This window comes from Crassostrea angulata, chromosome 10 (assembly GCF_025612915.1).
Source record: "Crassostrea angulata isolate pt1a10 chromosome 10, ASM2561291v2, whole genome shotgun sequence".
NCBI lineage: Eukaryota > Metazoa > Mollusca > Bivalvia > Ostreida > Ostreidae > Magallana > Magallana angulata.
In genome coordinates, this window is record NC_069120.1 from 15,445,200 (window position 1) to 15,466,035 (window position 20,836).

General features: G+C 34.3%; 4 protein-coding genes across 5 annotated transcripts; 3 read left to right on the forward strand and 1 right to left on the reverse strand.

Annotated features, from left to right (window-relative positions):
- The first annotated feature begins 3,459 nt into the window (after nt 1-3,459).
- LOC128168265 (uncharacterized) lies at nt 3,460-4,265 on the forward strand. Its single transcript, XM_052834461.1, has 2 exons — nt 3,460-3,859; nt 3,954-4,265. The coding sequence occupies exons 1-2, from the start codon at nt 3,601-3,603 to the stop codon at nt 4,091-4,093; spliced, it is 399 nt and encodes a 132-aa protein (XP_052690421.1). The 5' UTR covers nt 3,460-3,600; the 3' UTR covers nt 4,094-4,265.
- A 1,777-nt stretch (nt 4,266-6,042) lies between these two features.
- Nucleotides 6,043-7,984, forward strand: LOC128168263 (uncharacterized). Its single transcript, XM_052834459.1, has 4 exons — nt 6,043-6,156; nt 6,246-6,315; nt 7,422-7,622; nt 7,767-7,984. Exons 1-4 carry the CDS (start codon nt 6,043-6,045, stop codon nt 7,925-7,927), a joined length of 546 nt encoding a protein of 181 aa, XP_052690419.1. The 3' UTR covers nt 7,928-7,984.
- A 1,461-nt stretch (nt 7,985-9,445) lies between these two features.
- Nucleotides 9,446-10,372, forward strand: LOC128168266 (uncharacterized). Its single transcript, XM_052834462.1, has 2 exons — nt 9,446-9,849; nt 9,948-10,372. Exons 1-2 carry the CDS (start codon nt 9,627-9,629, stop codon nt 10,085-10,087), a joined length of 363 nt encoding a protein of 120 aa, XP_052690422.1. The 5' UTR covers nt 9,446-9,626; the 3' UTR covers nt 10,088-10,372.
- A 576-nt stretch (nt 10,373-10,948) lies between these two features.
- LOC128165907 (protein ecdysoneless homolog) lies at nt 10,949-20,787 on the reverse strand. Of its 2 annotated transcripts, none has more exons than XM_052830849.1 (14): nt 20,601-20,787; nt 19,361-19,484; nt 18,931-19,018; nt 18,669-18,847; nt 18,169-18,310; nt 17,947-17,997; nt 17,018-17,146; nt 16,243-16,377; nt 15,942-16,027; nt 15,712-15,809; nt 15,463-15,628; nt 15,282-15,349; nt 14,611-14,870; nt 10,949-14,439 (listed from the first exon to the last, which is right to left on the reverse strand). In XM_052830849.1, exons 1-14 carry the CDS (start codon nt 20,779-20,781, stop codon nt 14,071-14,073), a joined length of 2,076 nt encoding a protein of 691 aa, XP_052686809.1. In that variant the 5' UTR covers nt 20,782-20,787; the 3' UTR covers nt 10,949-14,070. The 2 variants fall into 2 exon arrangements, with proteins under 2 accessions (XP_052686809.1, XP_052686807.1); XM_052830847.1 differs by having other exon boundaries at nt 15,712-15,812.
- Nucleotides 20,788-20,836: the final 49 nt, after the last annotated feature.

Sequence of the window (20,836 nt, forward strand, 5' to 3'; positions counted from 1 at the left end):
GACCTTTCCCTGTGACTTTCCCTTACACTATCTTAAAGTCAAATCCTATCACCTAGGGCATCAGTCTGTTTAAAATCAGATCCTCAATCCGTTCCTTTATTTGTTTTTGTTTTTTATAATATTTTGTTTTGAAATACTCAGAATATGAGCTCTTCCTCCAACTCACCACTTAGGTTAAAGAGGAACGGTCATCAATGACGAAGACCGACTGGGCGATGACAATTACAAAATCAAAGTACTGAAGAACTGACGGGAGTTGATTTTGTCGATGTTTATTTATTTTAAAATCAATGATATGTTATTTTGCATGGCAAGTACATATAGTTTCTAATTTGTATTTGAATTACGCACATTTTCATAATATGAATTTTTGGACTTTTTCGACAAGAATGTCGAGAAACCCCCATATGAATCATCTTAAATAATATTTAAAGATAAAATTAATTCAATCAAACTATGTATCAGTAATAGACATATTTCTCGAAAATTGTATGGATCCAAGCAATAATGAACTCTATAGTCTCGTTCAACCAAACGCTCGGCTGACACCGTAAATCTCCGACAAGCAAGGGAGACTCTCTGCTTGTCGGAGATTTACGGAGACAGTCGAGCGTCGAGTTGAACGAGACTATATTGAACTCTGGCGTAGGAATACATACGACTACAAAAAATATCTAAATTGTTCGTACCATTTAAAATCTGACTATTTTCAAGCTATTTATAAATAAGTTTCCTTGAAAAACAATGCTTTAGCATACATTACATCGAATTTATCAATTATGTTCAAGAACTAAGTCTTGTTAGCAGCGATGATTTGTGATGAGGTCCAAACACTGTTTCACTTTCGGTTTGTCTGAGTAACTGCATAGGAGAGTTGATTAAAATCAACTCCCAATTAAGAGCGGATCAAAGATCTTATTTTAATCAGATTGCTAGGGCATAACCTTCACTTAAACACAAATAATTATTAAATTTAATAGATGTAAGTTCGGTTGGGGTAAAGTCGTACACAGCTAGATCTTCTCGATAGCTTATATACTAATTGTGTTAGAAAAAAGAGGAACTAGCAATAGTGTATCAAATGGATTTTGATCGCATCAATTGTTTGTTTTACTTTCAATATTTCGAGATAATACATTAATGGTTACCCCAGGATTCAAAAATAAGAGGAGTTCCGAGTGACCACCTTCACATTAAAAAGCACCATCATATAATAAAGCACCATCTTCACATAAAAAAGCACCTTCACATAAAAAAGCACCTTCACATTAAAAAGCACCATCATATAATAAAGCACCATCTTCACATAAAAAAGCACCTTCACATAAAAAAGCATCATCACATAAAAAAGCACCATCTTCATATAATAAAGCACCATCTTCATATAATAAAGCACCATCTTCATATAAAAAAGCACCACCTTCATATAATAAAGCACCATCTTCATATAAAAAAGCACCATCTTCATATAATAAAGCACCATCTTCATATAATAAAGCACCACCTTCATATAATAAAGCACCATCTCCACATGAAATAGGCACATAAGGCAGCTATGGCGTTCCATATATGTGTGTACAAAGAAACCATCTCTGATGACACTAAGTATTAACAGAGACATCAAAATTGCATTAATTCATTTTACATCTTTTGAAATTATATCGAATCCTGGTGCGAGGTCTCGCAAATATAAGCTTACTGGCAACTAACTGAAGCGTTCTTATCATTGATATTTGTAATATTGAAAAAAATTTACGACTTTATTCTGGCGTTAAAACAATGCATCGATATGTTTATGGATGTATGCTTAAGCATTTTAAAAAACGCGATCGGAGATAATTCACTCACAAAAGTGCGAAGGAAAAAAGTTGGACATGAAATAAATCATTAACAAGAACGGAAATATCAGCAAGTCGGTCCACGGCCAGTAAGCAAGAGCAGTGAATTTTATAAACCATATCAACAGTTTAAAACATAAAAAAAAACCACAACATGCACACGTAATTTATACTTTTTTTTTTAATGAAAACGTCATATTGGACTGCAGTGGATATAATTAGAAAACACTGCCCACTACTATCCTGAAACCCACGGTAATTTACACGGCAGTTTTACAAGGCGATTTTTTTCTCATAATTTGAAATTAAAGATATCATACATCGGTATTAATATTGTTTGCATAGCAATACATGTTTTACTATTTTATAGCGAGCGCAGCGCTCGCGAAGCGAGCTCCATAGACAACGTGTACGAACGGAGAAAATTCGAGTTGAAATCTGCACATTGTTCAAAGAAATTTTTATGAGGCCACGTGAAAAAGTTCTACATATCCCAATAATCCTTTGCGGTGCATAGCAACATGGTGGAACAGGAAGCGTTTCTACGGAAAATTCTTACCTGTAAATCGCATACATCATTTTCATTTAACAATTAAAAAATCCTTTTAAAAACATTAAAGTAAAAAACACATATGCTTACGTAAAAAAACTGTACCTATCTGAACTTTTGCTGACATATGACGTCATTTCCTTCCCCGAATTTGCCCGACAATTTACGAAAGCTGTCGAGCGCAAAAGTTAAGTATGACGTAACAATGATCTCGGGCTATATAATTTCCAGCAATAAATTTAGAGGTAAATCAAGCATCTGTACTGGATGTAACGTATAGAAAGTACTCAATATCAGTGTTAACGGTGACTCTTTGGCTGATTAGTTTTGATGATTTTTTTTGGTCAGTAAATACACATGCAAGTTCCATGCTAAATTTACTGTCATATTGATCCAAACATATATGCATACGTTAGGTAGGTGAAAAAAATATTATTAAAAAAGAAAAAAAAAAGAAAAGTCGAATCATTATTAGATCTACGTGCAGCCACGTCATTTTGTAATGAATAAATAAAAGAAAAAAATTAAACTGTTAAAATATCTACATGTCAAACCTTTAAATAAAATTGGATAACACACACTAAAAAAGGGTGAGGGCACATGTCTACAACGCTTATATAGCGTACAAAAATTAAAAAGATTAAAAACAAAAACACAGATTTCAAAAAGGTACAAAATGAGAAATAACACAGACACACACTTTAATGTTTACTGATTTTAATGATCATTATTAAAAGGTAAAGGAATGGTAAAAACTTAATTGTATTTACATAAAAAAACCAAACGGCTTTGTGTTTATCTAAATATTTTAATAAGTCTGTTTAACATTTTATTAATGCTCAGTGCATGGTAGTTTGTTTAAGTGTATAAGCCTTAAGGAAGGGACCATTGGAATAAAAGTTTAATAACTTTGGGTTCCTTGCGGCGGTAAAAGTTTTCAAACATTATGCAAAGCCCAAGTTTTTTGGTTAGGGCAAGTCAACGGGTTGCATTTAACAATGATGACAGATGTGTGGTTCCTTCTGCGTTCGCCCTAACGGTCACACCGTAAAACATATTATCTAAAATTGTTCTTACTATGAGTAAGTTTGTGAAAGGTACCTGTGTAATTTTGTGTTTACGTCGATGTTGAAGTTTCTACTTGATTTTGATTACGTTATGACGTCGTCTTGATGTAGAAGGAATGTTTCGTCATCAGATTGTGACGTCACAATGCCATTCGTTCTTAGAAACAGGTTATTGATCAACATGGGATTGTTTCAGAGTTGTCTGGCTAGAAATAACAAAGTCGGTGTCATGAAGGAAGAGAGAGAAGTATACGATAAGGTATGTCGTACAATGGTAACAGTGGGGGTCACTGAAAAGAAAGGAGGGGTAGCATTCGGTCTGACCTTTGTGTCGGAGGAAGCCCCAAAGATGCCGCCTCGTAGACTGATGGAACTCAAAAAAGAGGATCCTGAGAAATGGAGAGGTAAGCTGGAGCAGACAACTATTATCGTAACCAAATGTTTGATAACATTTAATCAAAACGTGATTATTGATAAACTGGTATTTTTTTCGTACAGAAAATCAAGGAAAGACTTTGGCAAGGAAACAGATGCTGGCACAACAAAAGAGAGACGAGGCCCGCATTCAGAAACAGATTGAAAAAGCCCACAAAGAAATGGAAAGGCTCGAAAAATACGTCAACCTTGGTGCTGATTAGATGCCACTCTAACACTGTGTGAAATTGTCAAAAAGCTATGGAGTTTAAGTTTAATTATTGAACTTTACGTGCGTGGGACATAAAACGTTTCTCGAAGACCGTTAAATTTACACTTTCTTTGTCGTCATGAAAATTTTATCAATGTCACGAAGAAATAAGTAATAAATTTGAAATTGGATGAATTTGTTTCTTATTTTATAAATACTTTGTTTTTTAATTGCAGAAAAAAACGTGTATATTTAGTGTATGTTCATTGTTAGTAATTGGTAAAAGCGTTCTCATCAATCTGAAATCACGCTCGCTTGGTTTTGGGAGAGTGAGAAATTCTTTTTGAGATCATGTAGGGTAAATGGCGATGTACTCGATTTAGAAGTATCTTGGTTCAGCAAAAATGCAAAGTAGAATACAAGTATTAGTACATTTACACTGCCACGTGTATATTTTGGGGACATAGCCATCATCCTAGATTTACCCAGTAAGAGATTTACCACTCAGTACTATTAAAAGAGAATTCAAACTTTTTTTTCAAACTATTTAACTTTACACCCAACAACTAGAAAGAGATTAATCTTATGATTTTTTAAAAGAAACATCGTGGCACTTGACACCATATAAAAGCATTGTGTGATGAAACGGTTGAATATTACCGTCCGGCTTAATTTACATGTAACAACGCAAATGGTAATATATACATGTATATACAATTTTAAACGATCTCCAGAAACTCAGACAAAATCCAGTTCTACTGCAGTATATTGTTTTGCAAAGTACAGTTCTCAGTATGGATAAATTACGGACTAAACAGTTAATATCTGTTTAAGTCACAGTTGCATGTTTTCTCCCATTTTTTTGTAGAGCGGACATAGGTCAGCATACTGGGTACAATGGTATTGCAAGATCGATCTAGGCTTTGTACATTCGTGACAAACTTGCTCACACGTAAAATAAGACGCATATACTAACATATTAGCATATTATGTTAGTATGCCATGAATGTTTCTTCCCTTGAACGCCCATTAATTGTCAGTTCTGTCGTAGTATGAAGGTTGGAATTAGTAATTATAATTAAACGAAAATTAATAGTTGGACTGGGGATAGAACCCACCACCTTTAACTTTTAGTCAAAAGTCAGACAGGAGGAATATTCTATGAAACCTCTGATAGAAAAGGTCAATAATATCCGCTTTTTATATAACTTAAATCGAAACTGGTGTCTACTCACTTAGCAAATATAGCCAACATTAGCTATGGAATATTTGTGTATTAATTAAAGAAGAATATCAAACCCGTTGGTTTCGTTTAATTGTACATGTAAGATACAATTTTCAATTTTGTTATTTTTTCTTTTAAATGTCCTTTTAAACATTATGATACAATTTTGCAAAAGAACAATTTCTTACTATAGGAGGTTAGAATATATTAATAAACACAAAAAAAAAAAAATATTGCCTAACGTTTTGGTGGTGTCGAAATCTGAACCTTAATGAGAATGTAGTACATTACATTTAAAATACTTTCACTATTTTGAATTTTTGAATTTTTACAAAATTTGACCAAATAAATGTACTTGAAACAGTTTTGGAATGGTAAAAACCTTTGAAAAGGTATAAAAACCCCCAGCAGGATCCGAAATCATGACTAAAAGATTCATAGTTAACGCTCTACCCCATTGTACTAGGCTGTTGGGTTACATTTCCAGGAGAGAACAATGAAATTATTTTTTTGATTTTATTGTTCTAATAGGATGCACGTCACAATATGGAGGTATTTCATACAACCTTAAATGTCATGATTTTCTTTATATTTTCCTAATTATGAGGCGACACACATCAGCTGATACTTAATGAATAATGGTCATTTATTAATCGTCAGTGTAATGTCAAAATCAACTGTTACCATTGTCATTAAACTATATAACAGACCACCGATTGACCATTACAATATGTCGGATGATGGGAAAATTCAGTGATGACAAACACATGACATCTGCTTCTTATATAAAGTCAAGCCAGCTTGAAAACCGTCCATTTCATTTAACCGGGTTACCGATATTGACAGGTTCAGTATGTATAATACTTGTGAACTTTATATATATATGTATACTCATTTGTCCTTCGAATCATTCTTGTTTTGTTCACACTTTTTATTGCAGAACATGACTGCCTTCCTGGCCTACGGTTTAGTGATGTGCTTAGTGGCGTTTACTAGTATACCAGTAACCGGTATGTACCATACTGAATCAAAGTACTGAAGTACTGACGGGAGTTGATTTTATCGATTATTATTTATCTTAAAATCAACGGTATGTTATTTTGCTTGGCAAGTAGTTTATAATCTCTATTTGCATTACGCACATTTTTATAATATGGATTCTCGGACCTTTCCGACAAGAATTTCGAGAAAACCTCTTATGAATCATGTTGTGTAATATTTAAAAATAGAATTGATTTCATCAAACTATGTATCGATATTCGAAATATTTCAAAAAGTGTATGGATCCAACCAATAATGAACTCTAGTCTCGTTCAACCAGATGCTCGGCTGTCTCCGTTAATCTCCGGAAAGTAAGAGGTACAAGGTCACGTGATAGCTTGATGATGCGACCTCTAAATATAGACTGACTCTCTGCTTGTCGGAGATGTACGGAGACAGCCGATGGTTGAACGAGACTATATTGAACTCTGGCGTAGGAATACATACGACTGCAAAAAACTTCTAAATTGTTCGTACTATTTAAAATCTGACTATTTCTTAGGTATTTATAAATAAGTTTCCTTTAAAAGAAATGCTTCAGCGTACATAACATCGAATTTATCGATTATTTTCAAGAACTAACTCTTGTCAGCGGTGAATATTTGTGCTTAGGTCCAAACACTGTTTCAGTTTCGGTTTGCCAGAGTAACTGCATAGGAGAGTTGATTAAAATCAACTCCCAAAAATCAATTACTGAGGCAGTATTTGCGATATATTTTAATTTTTATCTAATCCTATATTCAAGAGAGAGAGAGAGAGAGAGAGAGAGAGAGAGAGAGAGAGAGAGAGAGAGAGAGAGAGAGAGAGAGAGAGAGAGAGAGAAAAGTTATGCATTCAGAGTTTTAAAATTCTTCTGGATAATTTCAGAACATTAATCTGAAATATTTCATATCACTTAGATCTGTCAAATTTTAGTGCGAATTGGATGCCATGAAGTTGCTTTGAAAATGTACATGATGTCTACATGAAGTCTACACCATTGGTTGTACATGTAGTTACTGTATATAATTTATCAGACAGCCATAAAAAACATATAGAGAACGATTTTTTACTTCTGTTTTTCACGCAATGGCAGTGCAAGGTTCTGAAAATGACAAATCGTTCTATGACTGCAAGGTCTACTCCAAAGAAGAGGACAGACCTACAGAGAAGACAGAGTGTGTACACGATTACCAAGACGGGCTGTATTACTGCAAGACCTGGGAGTGTGAGGTCCCGAGCTGTCCCCGGGAGGAACAGGTCGATCAGGAGGGCGAACCCTGCCCCTTATGTCCAGGTACATGTTGCAGAACATCTCTTTACACATATTTAAAAGTCATCTTCCATTCTCTCTTCACTTGGCTTTTATGTAGGGTCTATTTTAAGAATTTAAGAAATAAAGTCTATTTGTTTTGTATGTTTGTGTCATCTTTTGTTTCAGGTACATGTACGACCGGAGGTAAAATTTACTCCGTGGGAGAGACGGTTCCCTGTAATGACCGGGTGAACAGCTGTGGATGTATCAGCACCGGACAGGGGTTCTCTACATTAATTGCGACCAACAAGTACAGTCTTTGTGGAGCTCCCTTTCCTACAGAATAAATTATGCTGTCATAACTATATCCTGATAGAAACTGATTAAAAAGTACTCACATTTTGTTTCTTTTTAAATTTCAACATATTTTTGTTGTTGTTGCTCTTTTCCTAAAAAATAAGAAACATATCACCATCCTTGCAAGAGTGACTAAATCTCATTGAATAAAAACATGAAATGTGAGCATGTCGTCTTGATTATGTTTGTAAAAAAACCCAAACATGTATCGAATGCATGCCATTGTTTTCTTTCTTTGAACAAAAACCTTGATTTTAAACGGAATTGTAACCAAGATAAAATAACATTGAAATTTACTCGTAGCCTATAGTATATAAGGACTTATACTAGTATATAAGTCCTTATATACTATAGGTTCGTCGGGTAGAGGATAATCGAGTTTAGATTCATAAAATCTTGCTCTCAAGACCCAAAAGCCAGCAATATCAAAATCTTTGAATTTAAGATTAGCTTCACTATAATCGTTACATGATATGATTTAAAATCCTTCAATTCGGAAGAGTCAATTCATAGTTTTATTGCAAAAAGCTTAAAAATTAATTGTAGTTTTCTCCTAACAAAAATTATAAACAATTCGGTATATTCTGATCTTAACCTATGATTCTTTGACCTCAGAATCAGTAAGGTATTCTTTAAGTCATTCAAAACTATGGTTTAAAAAAACGTTTTTTTATGATTTCGCCTGGAAACGAAAGCGTTACACAAAGGTGGAATATATTAATTCATTACCTCGGCCATTTTTTCTATTCTTAGAATATTTGGCCTATTTTCAACCAAACTTGGAGCAAAGCATTCTGTTGTAAAAGGCTTTGAAAATTGATACAACAAGAGATCTGGTCTTCTTTAAAATATAATTAGGAAATTCAGAATTGAAATCCCGAGGAAAATTGAAGCAGAGAGAAGCTTTTAATCTGTGAAATGAATATAAAGGAAGTTAACATTACATTACATGACGATGTAAAAATAACGAAAAAATAACTGTGAAATTCTATAGTATTAGCTAGTGTATAGAAATTTCACAATAAGTCATATCGTAGCCTTGGGGGCCAGAGAAGGGTCACTATTTGATTAAGAAAATATTAAAAAGAAACCTAACTTTTGCAAAAGTAAACAAATGGCGCTTATATTTCTGATAGAACACAACTCGTATATAATTTTTACAAGTTTGTTTTGGAATTTTCACATATATGCAATGTACAAACATGTAGAGTATCTCATGGAAAAAAAAACAATTGAAGGTTTTTACGGGGATGTTATATATATCTTATATAGTAAGTTATTATATTTCAACTAATTGTTTCCCAACCTACAAACTGTGTTATTATTTCTAATAATGACAAAATAAAGAAAGCCTTGGAAACGGTGGACAAATTAACCTAGTCATTTGAAAGTGAAAAATAGCAACACAATAGTTGGGCTACAATGTACAATAAGTAGTTTTTTGTTCATATTAGTGGATTCTTTTCCCCCTGAGTAAACGTAACCCTTAAATAAAATTATAATTATACGGAAAATGATCAAACAACATTATATTGATCAACTGTGATTACGTCATAAATTGCCAGTCATTATGACGTTGAGATTTACTTTGCATACATACTATACGTCATGATACTGTGACATCACAATGTTATACATTATCATTGATATTGTGTAGTAACACGCATTCTGTAAATCAAAGAAATCAACATGGGGTTGTTTCAGAGTTGTTTGGCTAGAAATAACAAAGTCGGTGTCATGAAAGAGGAGAAAGAAGTGTACGATAAGGTACGCCGTACGATGGTAACAGAGGGGGTGACGGAAAAGAAAGGAGGGGTAGCATTCGGTCTGACCTTTGTGTCGGAGGAAGCCCCAAAGATGCCGCCTCGCAGACTGATGGAACTCAAAAAAGAGGATCCCGAGAAATGGAGAGGTAAATTGGAAAAGACCATAAAAATCAAATGTTGATAATACCATAATTGAAACGTAATTATTGTTCTTTATCGTTTTTTATGTACATATTTTTCACAGAAAATCAAGGAAAGATTTTGGCAAGGAAACAGATGCTGGCACAACAAAAGAGAGAGGAGGCCCGCATTCAGAAACAGATTGAAAAAGCCCACAAAGAAATGGAGAGGCTTGAAAAATACGTCAACCTTGGTGTTGATTAGATCCAATCATTGAAAAAGACATCCCTGCTGTCTTTCAACTTGATACCCAATCGCTCTAATTTAATGTTTGACTCTTTAAATAAGTGTGAGGCATTTTGTAGGAAAAAATCTGTCTTTCTACATTTGAAGGACATCATGGCAACAAACGATATAAATGTTTGCTGTTTTTAATTCATCAGCAGTTCGATCAACTCCGTTTTCAGATGTTCACAAGCCTCAACGCATTAAATATTTATACAAACGTAAATAAATCTTTGTATAGAGCGTGTTATCTTCTGTGTTTGTTGTTGTTGTTGTGTTTTGTTTATATATATTTTATATATATTTTTGTATATAAAATATATCAGATAATGTAATTATATTATCCTTATACAAAAGGGTCACATTAAAGTAAAGATAAGTAAAGTCAGGTTTTGTGTAAGATGACACCATCTTTGTTCATTCACGACACAAATTTGCATACACAAGTTTTGAATCAAAATTCTACCGCTGAAATATTCTTGGACACGTTCTTTGCTATTGGGAGACCAAAGATTATGGGTGAGTCAAATATTGTCAGTTGACATTGACCTTGATAAAACGACCTTGGTCGGGTAATTAAATGAAGTTTTCTTGCCTTTTATGCCAAGTTCTTGAGATCCTTATGTTTGAACTTTTAATATAACTCATGTCAATGCAAGCAGATTTTTATATTAAGTAGGTATAAAAAGGTCGAACAAAAATTCAAAGAATATACATGTACTTGAGATTGTGATACTTCTGAAATAACTATTAGACTAACAAAGAGAGCGATTCTTATACTCTTGGTAAAAGGACTTTATAATAGCTGAGTGGTCCATTTGAAATAAAACAGATAAAAAGTCAGAATTCTCTGTTTATTGCTGCTTGTTTAACATGTATCTGTGTATGAATATGTGTTCAGTTGCACATAAAAAAAGACATAAAACACGTACAGAGAAGAGTGTAGTTATTTTCACACGGTCTGTGCAACTGTTACAATAATACTGACCTCATAAACAGTGTTTGTAGTATTAAAAACATTTTATGACACCTATATTTCTTATTAAAATATGGCAGGTGAGAGTGTTGACAATTGCAAAACAGGATAAAATGATTCTTGTGGATTTTGGACTGAGCAGACATGATAAAATCATAATGAATGATACGGAACCAGACTGTTAATTTTGGCAGTCAATTTAAATCAAAAGTACTAGTATTTCATTGTGAAAGCTACTGCCAATGTATCAGATACATGTAGCACTTATACAATATACTCACTAAATCTAAGGGAAACAAAAGAAATTGGTCAAAAAATATAATGTCATTACATACTATACTTATTCCACCGATTCAGTGTAATAATACAACCTCGCTAGAGCCAGACCTATATGCAAACACAAAGAGGATCAGAAGCTCCTTGCTGTAGCCTAAATTGAGCTCTGACTGACTTTTGTTACATTGCTGCAAAATCAAATACATGTATTATGCAAAGGATAGTTATAATCACAACCAATAAAAATTGAGAAAACAGAAGTCTTAATTATTGACCATATTTTAAGCTGAATAAAAAAGAAGCAGAAATAAAATCCACAGTACAGTATTGCAAAATGTATGTATGCAAAACACGCTAGATATAGGGACCATCTGATTGAAAAGAAAAAATCATTGTCAGAAAATACCAATTTTTTTCTCCCTTACACTGATGGATTTTTATCTGTGTAACACGGAAAATTTTGAGGGAAAATGATTTTGAGTTGTACATAGAGATATTTTCAAACTAAAAAATGGAATGTAACATGGATGAGAAAGCTATTCTAAAAGGTGAAAACTATATATAGCCAGGAACACATTGATACTAAAGCTGACATAATAAGATATAATGCATTGAGAATACATCTGACTAGAAACACTGTGGAAGTCTACACACAGGTGAGCTATCATAAAGGTACACATATATAAGGTGCATCTACTTTACAAGGAAATTATGATCTCTCCTATAACATAATTAAGCTTGTCAACTTCAATATTTGTACATCTTTGACTCAAAAAAAAAGAAAAAGACACAATATATGGCAAGAAAGTGATTGCCTGGAACCAAATATGCACACATAGCTTTGATCACCTTATAACAATTACTGTAAAACCCTTTTCATAATTACTGTAGACTATTCAATAGTTGAACCTTTGTAATGCAATTAATTTCTCAAGATTTCAAACTACAGATAAAGTATAGATAAGAGCTGATAATTCTGACTTGTTATTAATGAAAAGAGCAACAAAAAAATAAACAGGATATAACCAAAAGATTCCAATGTTCGGAGCTTCTCGCTCTGTCTGTTATATGTGTTAATGAGCAAGTTCAAAGTACCATATGTGACTAAATAATATTAAGGTACCAGTACCTATCAAGGTACTGAAGTAAAAATTAAGAAATGACTGTATCAGATACATTATGTATTATACATGCTCAGAAGACCATTATAGTTTTGCTGATCTTTGTTTCTTACTGGTTAATAATAGATCAATGTATTTTATGCACTATTATTGTTTTTCATAAAAAATTAATATTTCAACTTTTAATGGTTTTATCAAAGATTAAGATGTGTAATCTTAAGCTGTGTAAAAATGCAGCTCATAAAAAAATCTTGCATTCAATGGGAATAAAAAAATCCCATATATTAAAAGTAGGTGGAATGTTTTGAGGTGAAAGAAAAATCAAAATCAGAGATTCCGTACTTTGCATAGTTTAGAAAACAATGGTTCCAGCAGTGTTTTACAATTAGTACTACATGTATGTAACTATTATGGTTTTTTTTTCAAGCACTGAATCTTTACAGCATGCATCATTATACATGTAGGTAATAACTGACTTTTACACACTATGTACATACATGTATATGCTACAATGGAGAGATGTTCTAGCTGAGCACAACATAGTAAAAACATCAACAACTTGGCTAAATAAGAAAAATACAACAACCTCTTGAAATGGACACCATTTGTACACTGCGGTTATCTAGCAAAGCATTTTCAACAAAATTTATTTACATGTACATGTTTACAACAATTTTCTACCATGCACGAAAACAAAGTTTAAAAAAAAAATGCACCTTAACATTTCTGGTGTAAAAAAAATCTCAGTACATCTAATATTGCACTGTGTTTAAAAACCGGTTACATTGTGAAGCTCTGCGGCTTCTCTGTATTTTCTTTGCTTTAACAGCATAATACAATCATGGTTACGATATATCACTGTCTATGGCATTTTTATAGTGATCAATACACTTATCCAGTCGTTTTCTCACTGGTATTTTCTTCCCTGCATTAACATTGAAAAAGTCATTATTGTACAATTACAGTAACTGAATCATCTTGTTTTAAGGTAAAGCATCAATATATGAAGACAATATCTAAGCTAAGTTAATGCACAATAATGAAAATTCAAAAGAAGCATATATCTGCTAAGGGATCCTAAGAAATGTAAAAAAAAAATCATAAGTGCAAAAGTTAAAACATGGTTCATGATACCTCAAAGTATCAACCCACTAGAAATTTCCAAAATCTCAACAATAAAACTTTTACATGCATCTAGAAATACAGATATACATGTAAATGTAACAATTAACATATATATACATGTAACAATAGAAATTTTTTTCAACATTTTAAAGCTACTGATATTGAATATTGAAGACAAATGCCATTCCAAGTTAACTTTTTGTAACAACTCTAAACAGGTTTTTATGGTGTAAAAATTAAAACATGAACACTTTTTAGATGTTGTTGCAACTTACATGCAACTACAGAATGTTATCCTCATAATAAAATTCCCTTCTCAAATCCAGACGTTTTAATTCACAACAATGGTCAAGGGGGAGTTCTAAGTTGAAATGAACAGTCTCAAGTCATTCTTTTAGAGAGGAATCCTCTAGCCTTTTTAATTTTTAACATCATTATTATACAACAATGATGGCACCTGGCCACTACACATTGGTTTCCTTGGACTGCTGTCTGTGTAGGGAGGTAGGTTTGGGAGGGGGAGGTCGTTGTGGCCTCTGTCTGCCCTGTGACACGGGGAGATTGGTTGGTTTGGGAGGGGCAGGGGGTCTATTCCTATCCTCGGTCCCAGACGATCTCCTGCGAGGTTGTGGGGGTCGGGATGGGGGTTCTTTGGTCTCCTTTGGGATTTGGATCCCCATGGAGCTGAAAATGTTGGTGGCAGGTCCCGCTAGGCCGGACTGGGCATTCATGGACTCCAACATATTCTTCACTATGTTGATGTCAATGTTGACTGGTTCAAAGTCATCATCCTCTTCTGCTATAGATTTCTTCTTCTTCGTCTTGGTGTCATTCTATGAAGAAAAATTCCAAATTCATTTCTCATGAAAACTGTCAGAGTTTATTTATTTAACCCATTTCAATTGAATTACCAATTCACACAGATTATACTTAATACTAAATCTAATTTTTTACACACATGAAAATTCAAAGTAACATGTATACAGAATTGCCATAATTTTAACCTGAGGAGGTTTAGGTTCAGATGCTTGTTCTTTGACGATGGGGTCTTTCTCGAAGCTTTTACCCACACTGGTCTGGCTGAGTTCCCTGTCCATAAGGTCCATGTAATCCTGTACAGAGGGACCCCCCGCAGACTTCACACTCTGCTTCCTCTTCTCTGTCTGAACTACCGGGGGCTGGTCGTCCACATCAATGTCAGAATCATCCCAGCCATACTCTTCCATGTCAGAGCTTGAATTTCCATCATTGGGGTCCTCAAATTCTATAAACATTGAAAATATTTCATCAGTACATGTATTAAACATACGTGCACACATGCATCTGATGTATACTTATAACTCATCTTACATGACAGCAATGACATACATGCTTCCTATTTAATATATAAGGCTCTCCCTTAATCCATTTTGATTACTATAGTATCAAAACATTTATGCATCATAAATGTTGATTAGCAAACTTGACAACAGCATCAATCCACTCAATATGGCTCTGACTAGATTAACTAGTATGTGTATCATACTCATAATAGAATGATAATGCTTTTAGGACACTTTGGTTCTAGTTTGAATAATGGCAACAAATACAGCTAATGTGTCAAAGTAGCTGACAAAAATGCCTGTTTAATAAATTGTTGAATTTGTAATGGAATCATAAAAAGACTCATTCTTACCAAACATTTTTGTCATGGCTGATATAAACCCTGTACTGTCAAACTGAATCCCCTCCTCGTCAGCTTCTCTACAAAACAACAGAAGCCATTTACAAGGTCTTTGAAAAGAGTACTGATTTAATAGAACTTCTTCTGTTATGGGAAGAATATAAATTGTTACATGACTCCCTTAAGGACTCACCCTGGGAATTCAGCACCATCCACACCAGAGACTTTATCTACGAAGGACTTCATTCCGCTGGCTACCTGCCCGAGGTCAGCAGATGGAGAGCTGCCATTGGACACACCTGACCTCTTCATCAACAAAGTCTCCAGCTCCTCGGGTGAAATATTGAGCCAGCTGTCATCTGTGGAAATCATAAAAATTCATTCAATACCGTTCAAAGGAAACAACCTTCACATACCTTTGAAGTTGGGCCTTTACACTTACCATCAGGTGGAAGCAGGTTTCCTTCGTTTCTTCTCATGGCATCAATGTCAAAGGTCACTTTGTCCAGCAAATCCATCACCTCATCAGCAACAGTCCTCCTGCTAATACATCAACAGTTACCAAACACTGATTATTTATCATTTTTCTCACATAAATGTAATACTGTGGTTTCATCAATATTCGTTGAATACCAATTTTCTAACAATTTCGAACATTTGTTTAATATGTACCTTTTAGCAGGAAATGCCTGTTGCTGATAGAACTCTCTAGCTTTGTAGAGGAGTTCATTGTACTTTTTTGATCCTTCTATCTCTCCCTACAACATAAGCAAAATAAATGTTTGAAATTGAATTTAATTCCATAAAATAATTCTTTCAAGATATGGAAAGATTCATCTCTCTCTCTCTCTCTCTCTCTCTCTCTCTCTCTCTCTCTCTCTCTCTCTCTCTGTGTTTCTCTCTCTGTTTCTCTCTCAAATAATCTTGAAACTTGCAAAATTATCTAAACATGCATATGCATCAAATACTGCACCTTGAAAAAGCCTTTGTCTTTCAAGAATTGGAGATATCTTTTCCATCGAGCATCATTAGGTCTGACAGAGTGACCATTCTGTGATCTTTCTTCATTTTCATTGCATTTGGAACATAAAATCTCAAACCCATGTGCCTGTTGAACAAGATGGATAAGAAATGCAGTCAGTTTTTATTTATAATTGACAAAATAGCATGCAGGTTTAAGCAAATTGTAACCCAAAGAAGATCTGTTTATTTGATATATATTTCATTCATAAAGATATTGGTTAAAGATATTGGTTGGACATGAGTTTATTTAGTTTACATGTAATATGTAAACCCGATGACCTGGTATGATCTAAAGCAATTCACTTGGCAGGCATGTAACATTTTTTGACAAGCAAAAAAAAAAAAAAAAGGAAATAAGACTTTAAATCTTCAAAATCCTAATCCGGGGTGGGGGTGGGGGCTGGCATAGTATATAACTTCAATTTCAATCCTAATTTCCTTATTTCCATATCAATTTTTAACTGGCCCTCCCTGATGCTACGTGCTTGCTTGGTAAAAATTGGGTATGGAGTAATCAATAATCTACATTCATTTAGGATATAAATATGCAAAGCAAACCTACAGTCTACTGACAAACATTTGTTAATTGATGTCCTCTTCTTGAAAAGTGACATAACAAAGTTCGGATAGAAAAACAATTTGTACAAGAAGTTGAAAATAAATGAAAACAATAAATGAAGGTCAAAAACAGCTGACTATTAACTGAATGTTTAAAATCATCATACCAGTTTCATTCCAAGATCATGGGATGTGTGTTTGGGGTTACTGGTGGTGGGAAGGGTAAACCCAGACCTTTTGTCTGGCTGGAATTTCTGCTGCTTTAGCTGGGCATAGAGACATCTTGTCATTTTCACCTGCAAATATTAGAATAGACTGTTCATAAATGTATTTATGTTCATTTACATTTTTTTTAATTGTGTTTGGGGGAGGTGGTGTAGTTTCATACATGTGATAAGTACCAGGGGTACGCAAAATGTACCATTTTTTCCCACCCAATTGACAGAGTACCGGCAGGACATCAAAATTCACAGTATATGAAAATTTGTACAGTATTTTGAATTTCTTGCTAACTGCTGCCATTTTTCTCTCATTTGCTTGCAAGCCACTGGAAAACATCAACTGTGTTTGACATGTGAACTTCCGATACTTGTGTAGTGTACACAATCTGTGGCGTGTGAAGAGAGGAATACCTATGACCCCAACTTCTCAATATTTCAATCTAAATTTAAGGTAAATTTAGGAACAATTATGTTTGCTGCAAGAAAAAATGGGGGTGGGGGGTAGGCTGAACCCTCTATGATGCTATGTGCTTAATGGTCAGGTTAGGTCTAACTTTGCAAAAAAAGTAGGGGGGAGGGGCTAAGCCCCCCTACCCCCCGGTTCCAATGCCTATGTAAGATATTTGCAACAATATGCATTTGTTAGTTTAGAAATATGGTGCCTTGTCAGAGGAATTTAAGCAATATTTTGTATCGTTTTTTGATGGGCAGTATATATAGCTCCTGTACAGTTTTGTGGTCTTCAACTTATCACATGTACATGTAGTTTAAAAACAAAATGTTGAAATTGGAATAATTCAATGTAAATCTCAATGGATACAAGCATAGTAAGCACTTTTATATCTATTAAAAATCATGAGTTTATATTATCTTACCCTACTGGTAACTCGTGTTCCGGGTCGAAAATACTGCATTGTTCTGCAAACCTGTTGTATTAATTATAAAAAAATTTTAATCAACAAAAAAAAAATCATTTTAATTTTAAAGAGGAGTCTTAGACCCTATGCTTCAACACTCATTATTTATAGTTTAAGAATATAAGATACTCAAAAGATTTTGAAACCACATAAAGTATCTTTGTGGGGTACACTGCTTACCTGTAGATCTATAGGGTCCCTCAGGTAGAAAGCCTGTACCCCCGCAGACACCAAGGAGGGGCGTCTCTCTAAGACGGCTGCTAAGTTTGCTGGGATGTAACAGTGTGTGTGATGTATGTTCTCCTGGATCTTCTCAGGATACCTGCAGTAGTGTGTTTATTGTACAATCATGAGGGCAGTTCTATATTATGATTGTACATTTACACATGTATACTATGCATGTAAGTAAACGTCTGAAAAAATCAAACGCACATCTGGACATTTGGGCAGTGTATGATTCATATGAAGGTAACAAGTCATGATTATGTGTTAATCTATCAAATAGCAACAAAAGTGATATCTATACCTACATGCAGAGTCACCCAGTGTAATCTAGCTAATACCAGTATATGCAAATAAATTACAGAGTGATTTCTAAATGTGAATAAAGATTATGACACATGGGTATTAAATCTCATAATTTAATAGGAGTGCATATCAGTGTATTTACATGGACTTACTCAGTAATTCTGGCCTTCAGAGCTTTCTGAACTCCGTTGTTGGCTCTGGTTCTAGAGGCAAACTTCCGCACGCAGTTCACAGCTTCCTGTAGGCTTGGTGTGGACGCTGGGAGCACAGTCACATCTGCGGGAGTTTGGGGCATGGGAATGATGTGCAACTCATTCTTGTGAATGAACACCTGAAAAATTATTAACATGCCCTAAGATATTGCCAGCAAACAATATTCAAAATATCTTATTGAAACTACTTTGTTTAACTTACCCTATTTTCAGCAGTGTCAGGGTTCACCCACTTAGGTAGAACATCAGCTGCTTCAATCAACAAGAATTCCCCATCAATGTCTTGGACTCTGAAAGAAAATGAAATGTGATTGACTCGTTATATTGCAACAAAAGCAAGAAAACAATGGATCACTGTTCTCTATGGTAAAATATGCATGTCATTTTGTTGTTTATATTTTACATTCATTTTAGAGGTTGACACTGATTCTTTGAAAAATCAGATAACAAAAGAACAATTGGATATCTAGCAAAAATTAGCTGAAAATACTCAAGCAAAAACTATAGGAGAAAAAATTAGAACAAATTCAAGAACATTTATAATTAATAAATAATAATCATCTCTCTTTTGCAATTTAATTCTTTGTCGACAGTTCATCACTGCAGTGCTAGAATTGTGTAAAGTTACTTACTGTATGACAAGTTCTGGGCTTTGTCTTGATAACTCAAATAGCAAATACACAATGAACCACTCATCTTCGATATTGTCCCCAAATGTGGTTTTACCATATAAATGAGAAGGACAGTCTTTTGAGCCTGTAAAAAATATACAAAGAAAACACTATTGATTGTTGATAAAATAGATAAATTATAAGTTTATAGAGTAGATAATAATTGAAAACGTAAACATTATGAAAACTAAACATTATGAACAAGATGAATCTGGAAAACACAAACCATGATTGATGAAAATAATGATTGTTTTAAACCTAAAAATAAATAGCTTTCCAAAGAGTATAAATTTAATTAGCTGCAGGTCTGTAGCTCCCGGTCTGAAAAATTTGGATGGACGACCTGGGAGCTACAGTGCCTCCCAAAGTAAAAATCTGCAATTTACGGCGCACAAAAAATTGCGCTAGTTAGGGACTGATTAACCTTATTTACACACAAATTCGATGAAAAAAATTAGTATCATTAAATTCTTCATGCAATTTTCTATTGACATCGTCCTTTTCCTTGCCTCAGACTTTCCCCGAAACACGCTAATCAACCTCGGAAAATGTTATGTTAAATTCAAGTCGAGATCGAGAGTCGCCATTTTTACATGTAAACAAACTGCACCACTTCACTTTTAGGGACTGGTGATGGTGTTTAAAAGAATATCAGAGGCAAGTAAAGTGACGGACGATATTAGTCCGAAATATCTGACGTTTTTCTGGCTTTTTTAACGATTTTGATATTTTCTTGCCAGGAAAGTAAATATCAAAATCGTTAAAAAAGCCAGAAAAACGTCAGATATTTCGGACTAGGACGATATCTGTAGTAAAATGTCCGAGGAATTTTTTTAAATCTAATATATGAGCAGAATGTGTTCGGAAAAAAGATTAATCAGTCAAAAACTAGCGCAATTTTGTGTGTGCCATAAATTGCAGGTTTTTTTTTACTATGAAAGGCACTGTAGCTCCCAGGTCGTCCATCTGAATTTTTGTGACCGGGAGCTACAGACCTGGCCCCGGGGCCATAAAACTTAGACGAGCTTAAAATGTAATAAGATTTTATCATCTATTTCTTCTATAAGCAGCACTCTGAAAGAATATCGTTTTAATTTTTAAACAGTTTGGTGTTATAACATTATTACTTTGTCAAAAACTTTACAATGTATGGAGGACAGTAGCCCTTGTCAACAGTAGCAGTGTGTACTGTGTATCCTACCGTCCACAGGTGTGAGCTGAAATGGGTCATTATGCCAAATGTGATCTACAACGTGCGGGCTGACCAGGGCCAAGCACGTGTCTAAAGCATGCAGTAAAGTCTGGTGGTCATCGATGCCATTTAATGCCGGGAAAATTCTGTATTCCACACAGTCCTCGGATACTTTCTTTCTCTCGGCCATCGTCACTTTGTCGTGTTTTTACGGAAGTGATTCAGAGTTCACGACCTTGTAGTAG

Excerpts from the sequence above, each read along its gene's own strand:
- LOC128168265 (XM_052834461.1), top strand. The coding sequence starts at position 3,601 with ATGCCATTCGTTCTTAGAAACAGGTTATTGATCAACATGGGATTGTTT. Across the intron at positions 3,860-3,953 it reads GGATCCTGAGAAATGGAGAG|AAAATCAAGGAAAGACTTTG; the intron begins GTAAGCTGGAGC and ends TTTTTCGTACAG.
- LOC128168263 (XM_052834459.1), top strand. The coding sequence starts at position 6,043 with ATGATGGGAAAATTCAGTGATGACAAACACATGACATCTGCTTCTTAT. Across the intron at positions 6,157-6,245 it reads TACCGATATTGACAGGTTCA|AACATGACTGCCTTCCTGGC; the intron begins GTATGTATAATA and ends TTTTTATTGCAG. Across the intron at positions 7,623-7,766 it reads ACCCTGCCCCTTATGTCCAG|GTACATGTACGACCGGAGGT; the intron begins GTACATGTTGCA and ends CTTTTGTTTCAG.
- LOC128168266 (XM_052834462.1), top strand. The coding sequence starts at position 9,627 with ATGGGGTTGTTTCAGAGTTGTTTGGCTAGAAATAACAAAGTCGGTGTC. Across the intron at positions 9,850-9,947 it reads GGATCCCGAGAAATGGAGAG|AAAATCAAGGAAAGATTTTG; the intron begins GTAAATTGGAAA and ends TATTTTTCACAG.
- LOC128165907 (XM_052830847.1), bottom strand. The coding sequence starts at position 20,781 with ATGGCCGAGAGAAAGAAAGTATCCGAGGACTGTGTGGAATACAGAATT. Across the intron at positions 18,311-18,668 it reads CTGAAGGCCAGAATTACTGA|GTATCCTGAGAAGATCCAGG; the intron begins GTAAGTCCATGT and ends ACACTACTGCAG. Across the intron at positions 15,813-15,941 it reads CAGGCATTTCCTGCTAAAAG|CAGGAGGACTGTTGCTGATG; the intron begins GTACATATTAAA and ends TTGATGTATTAG.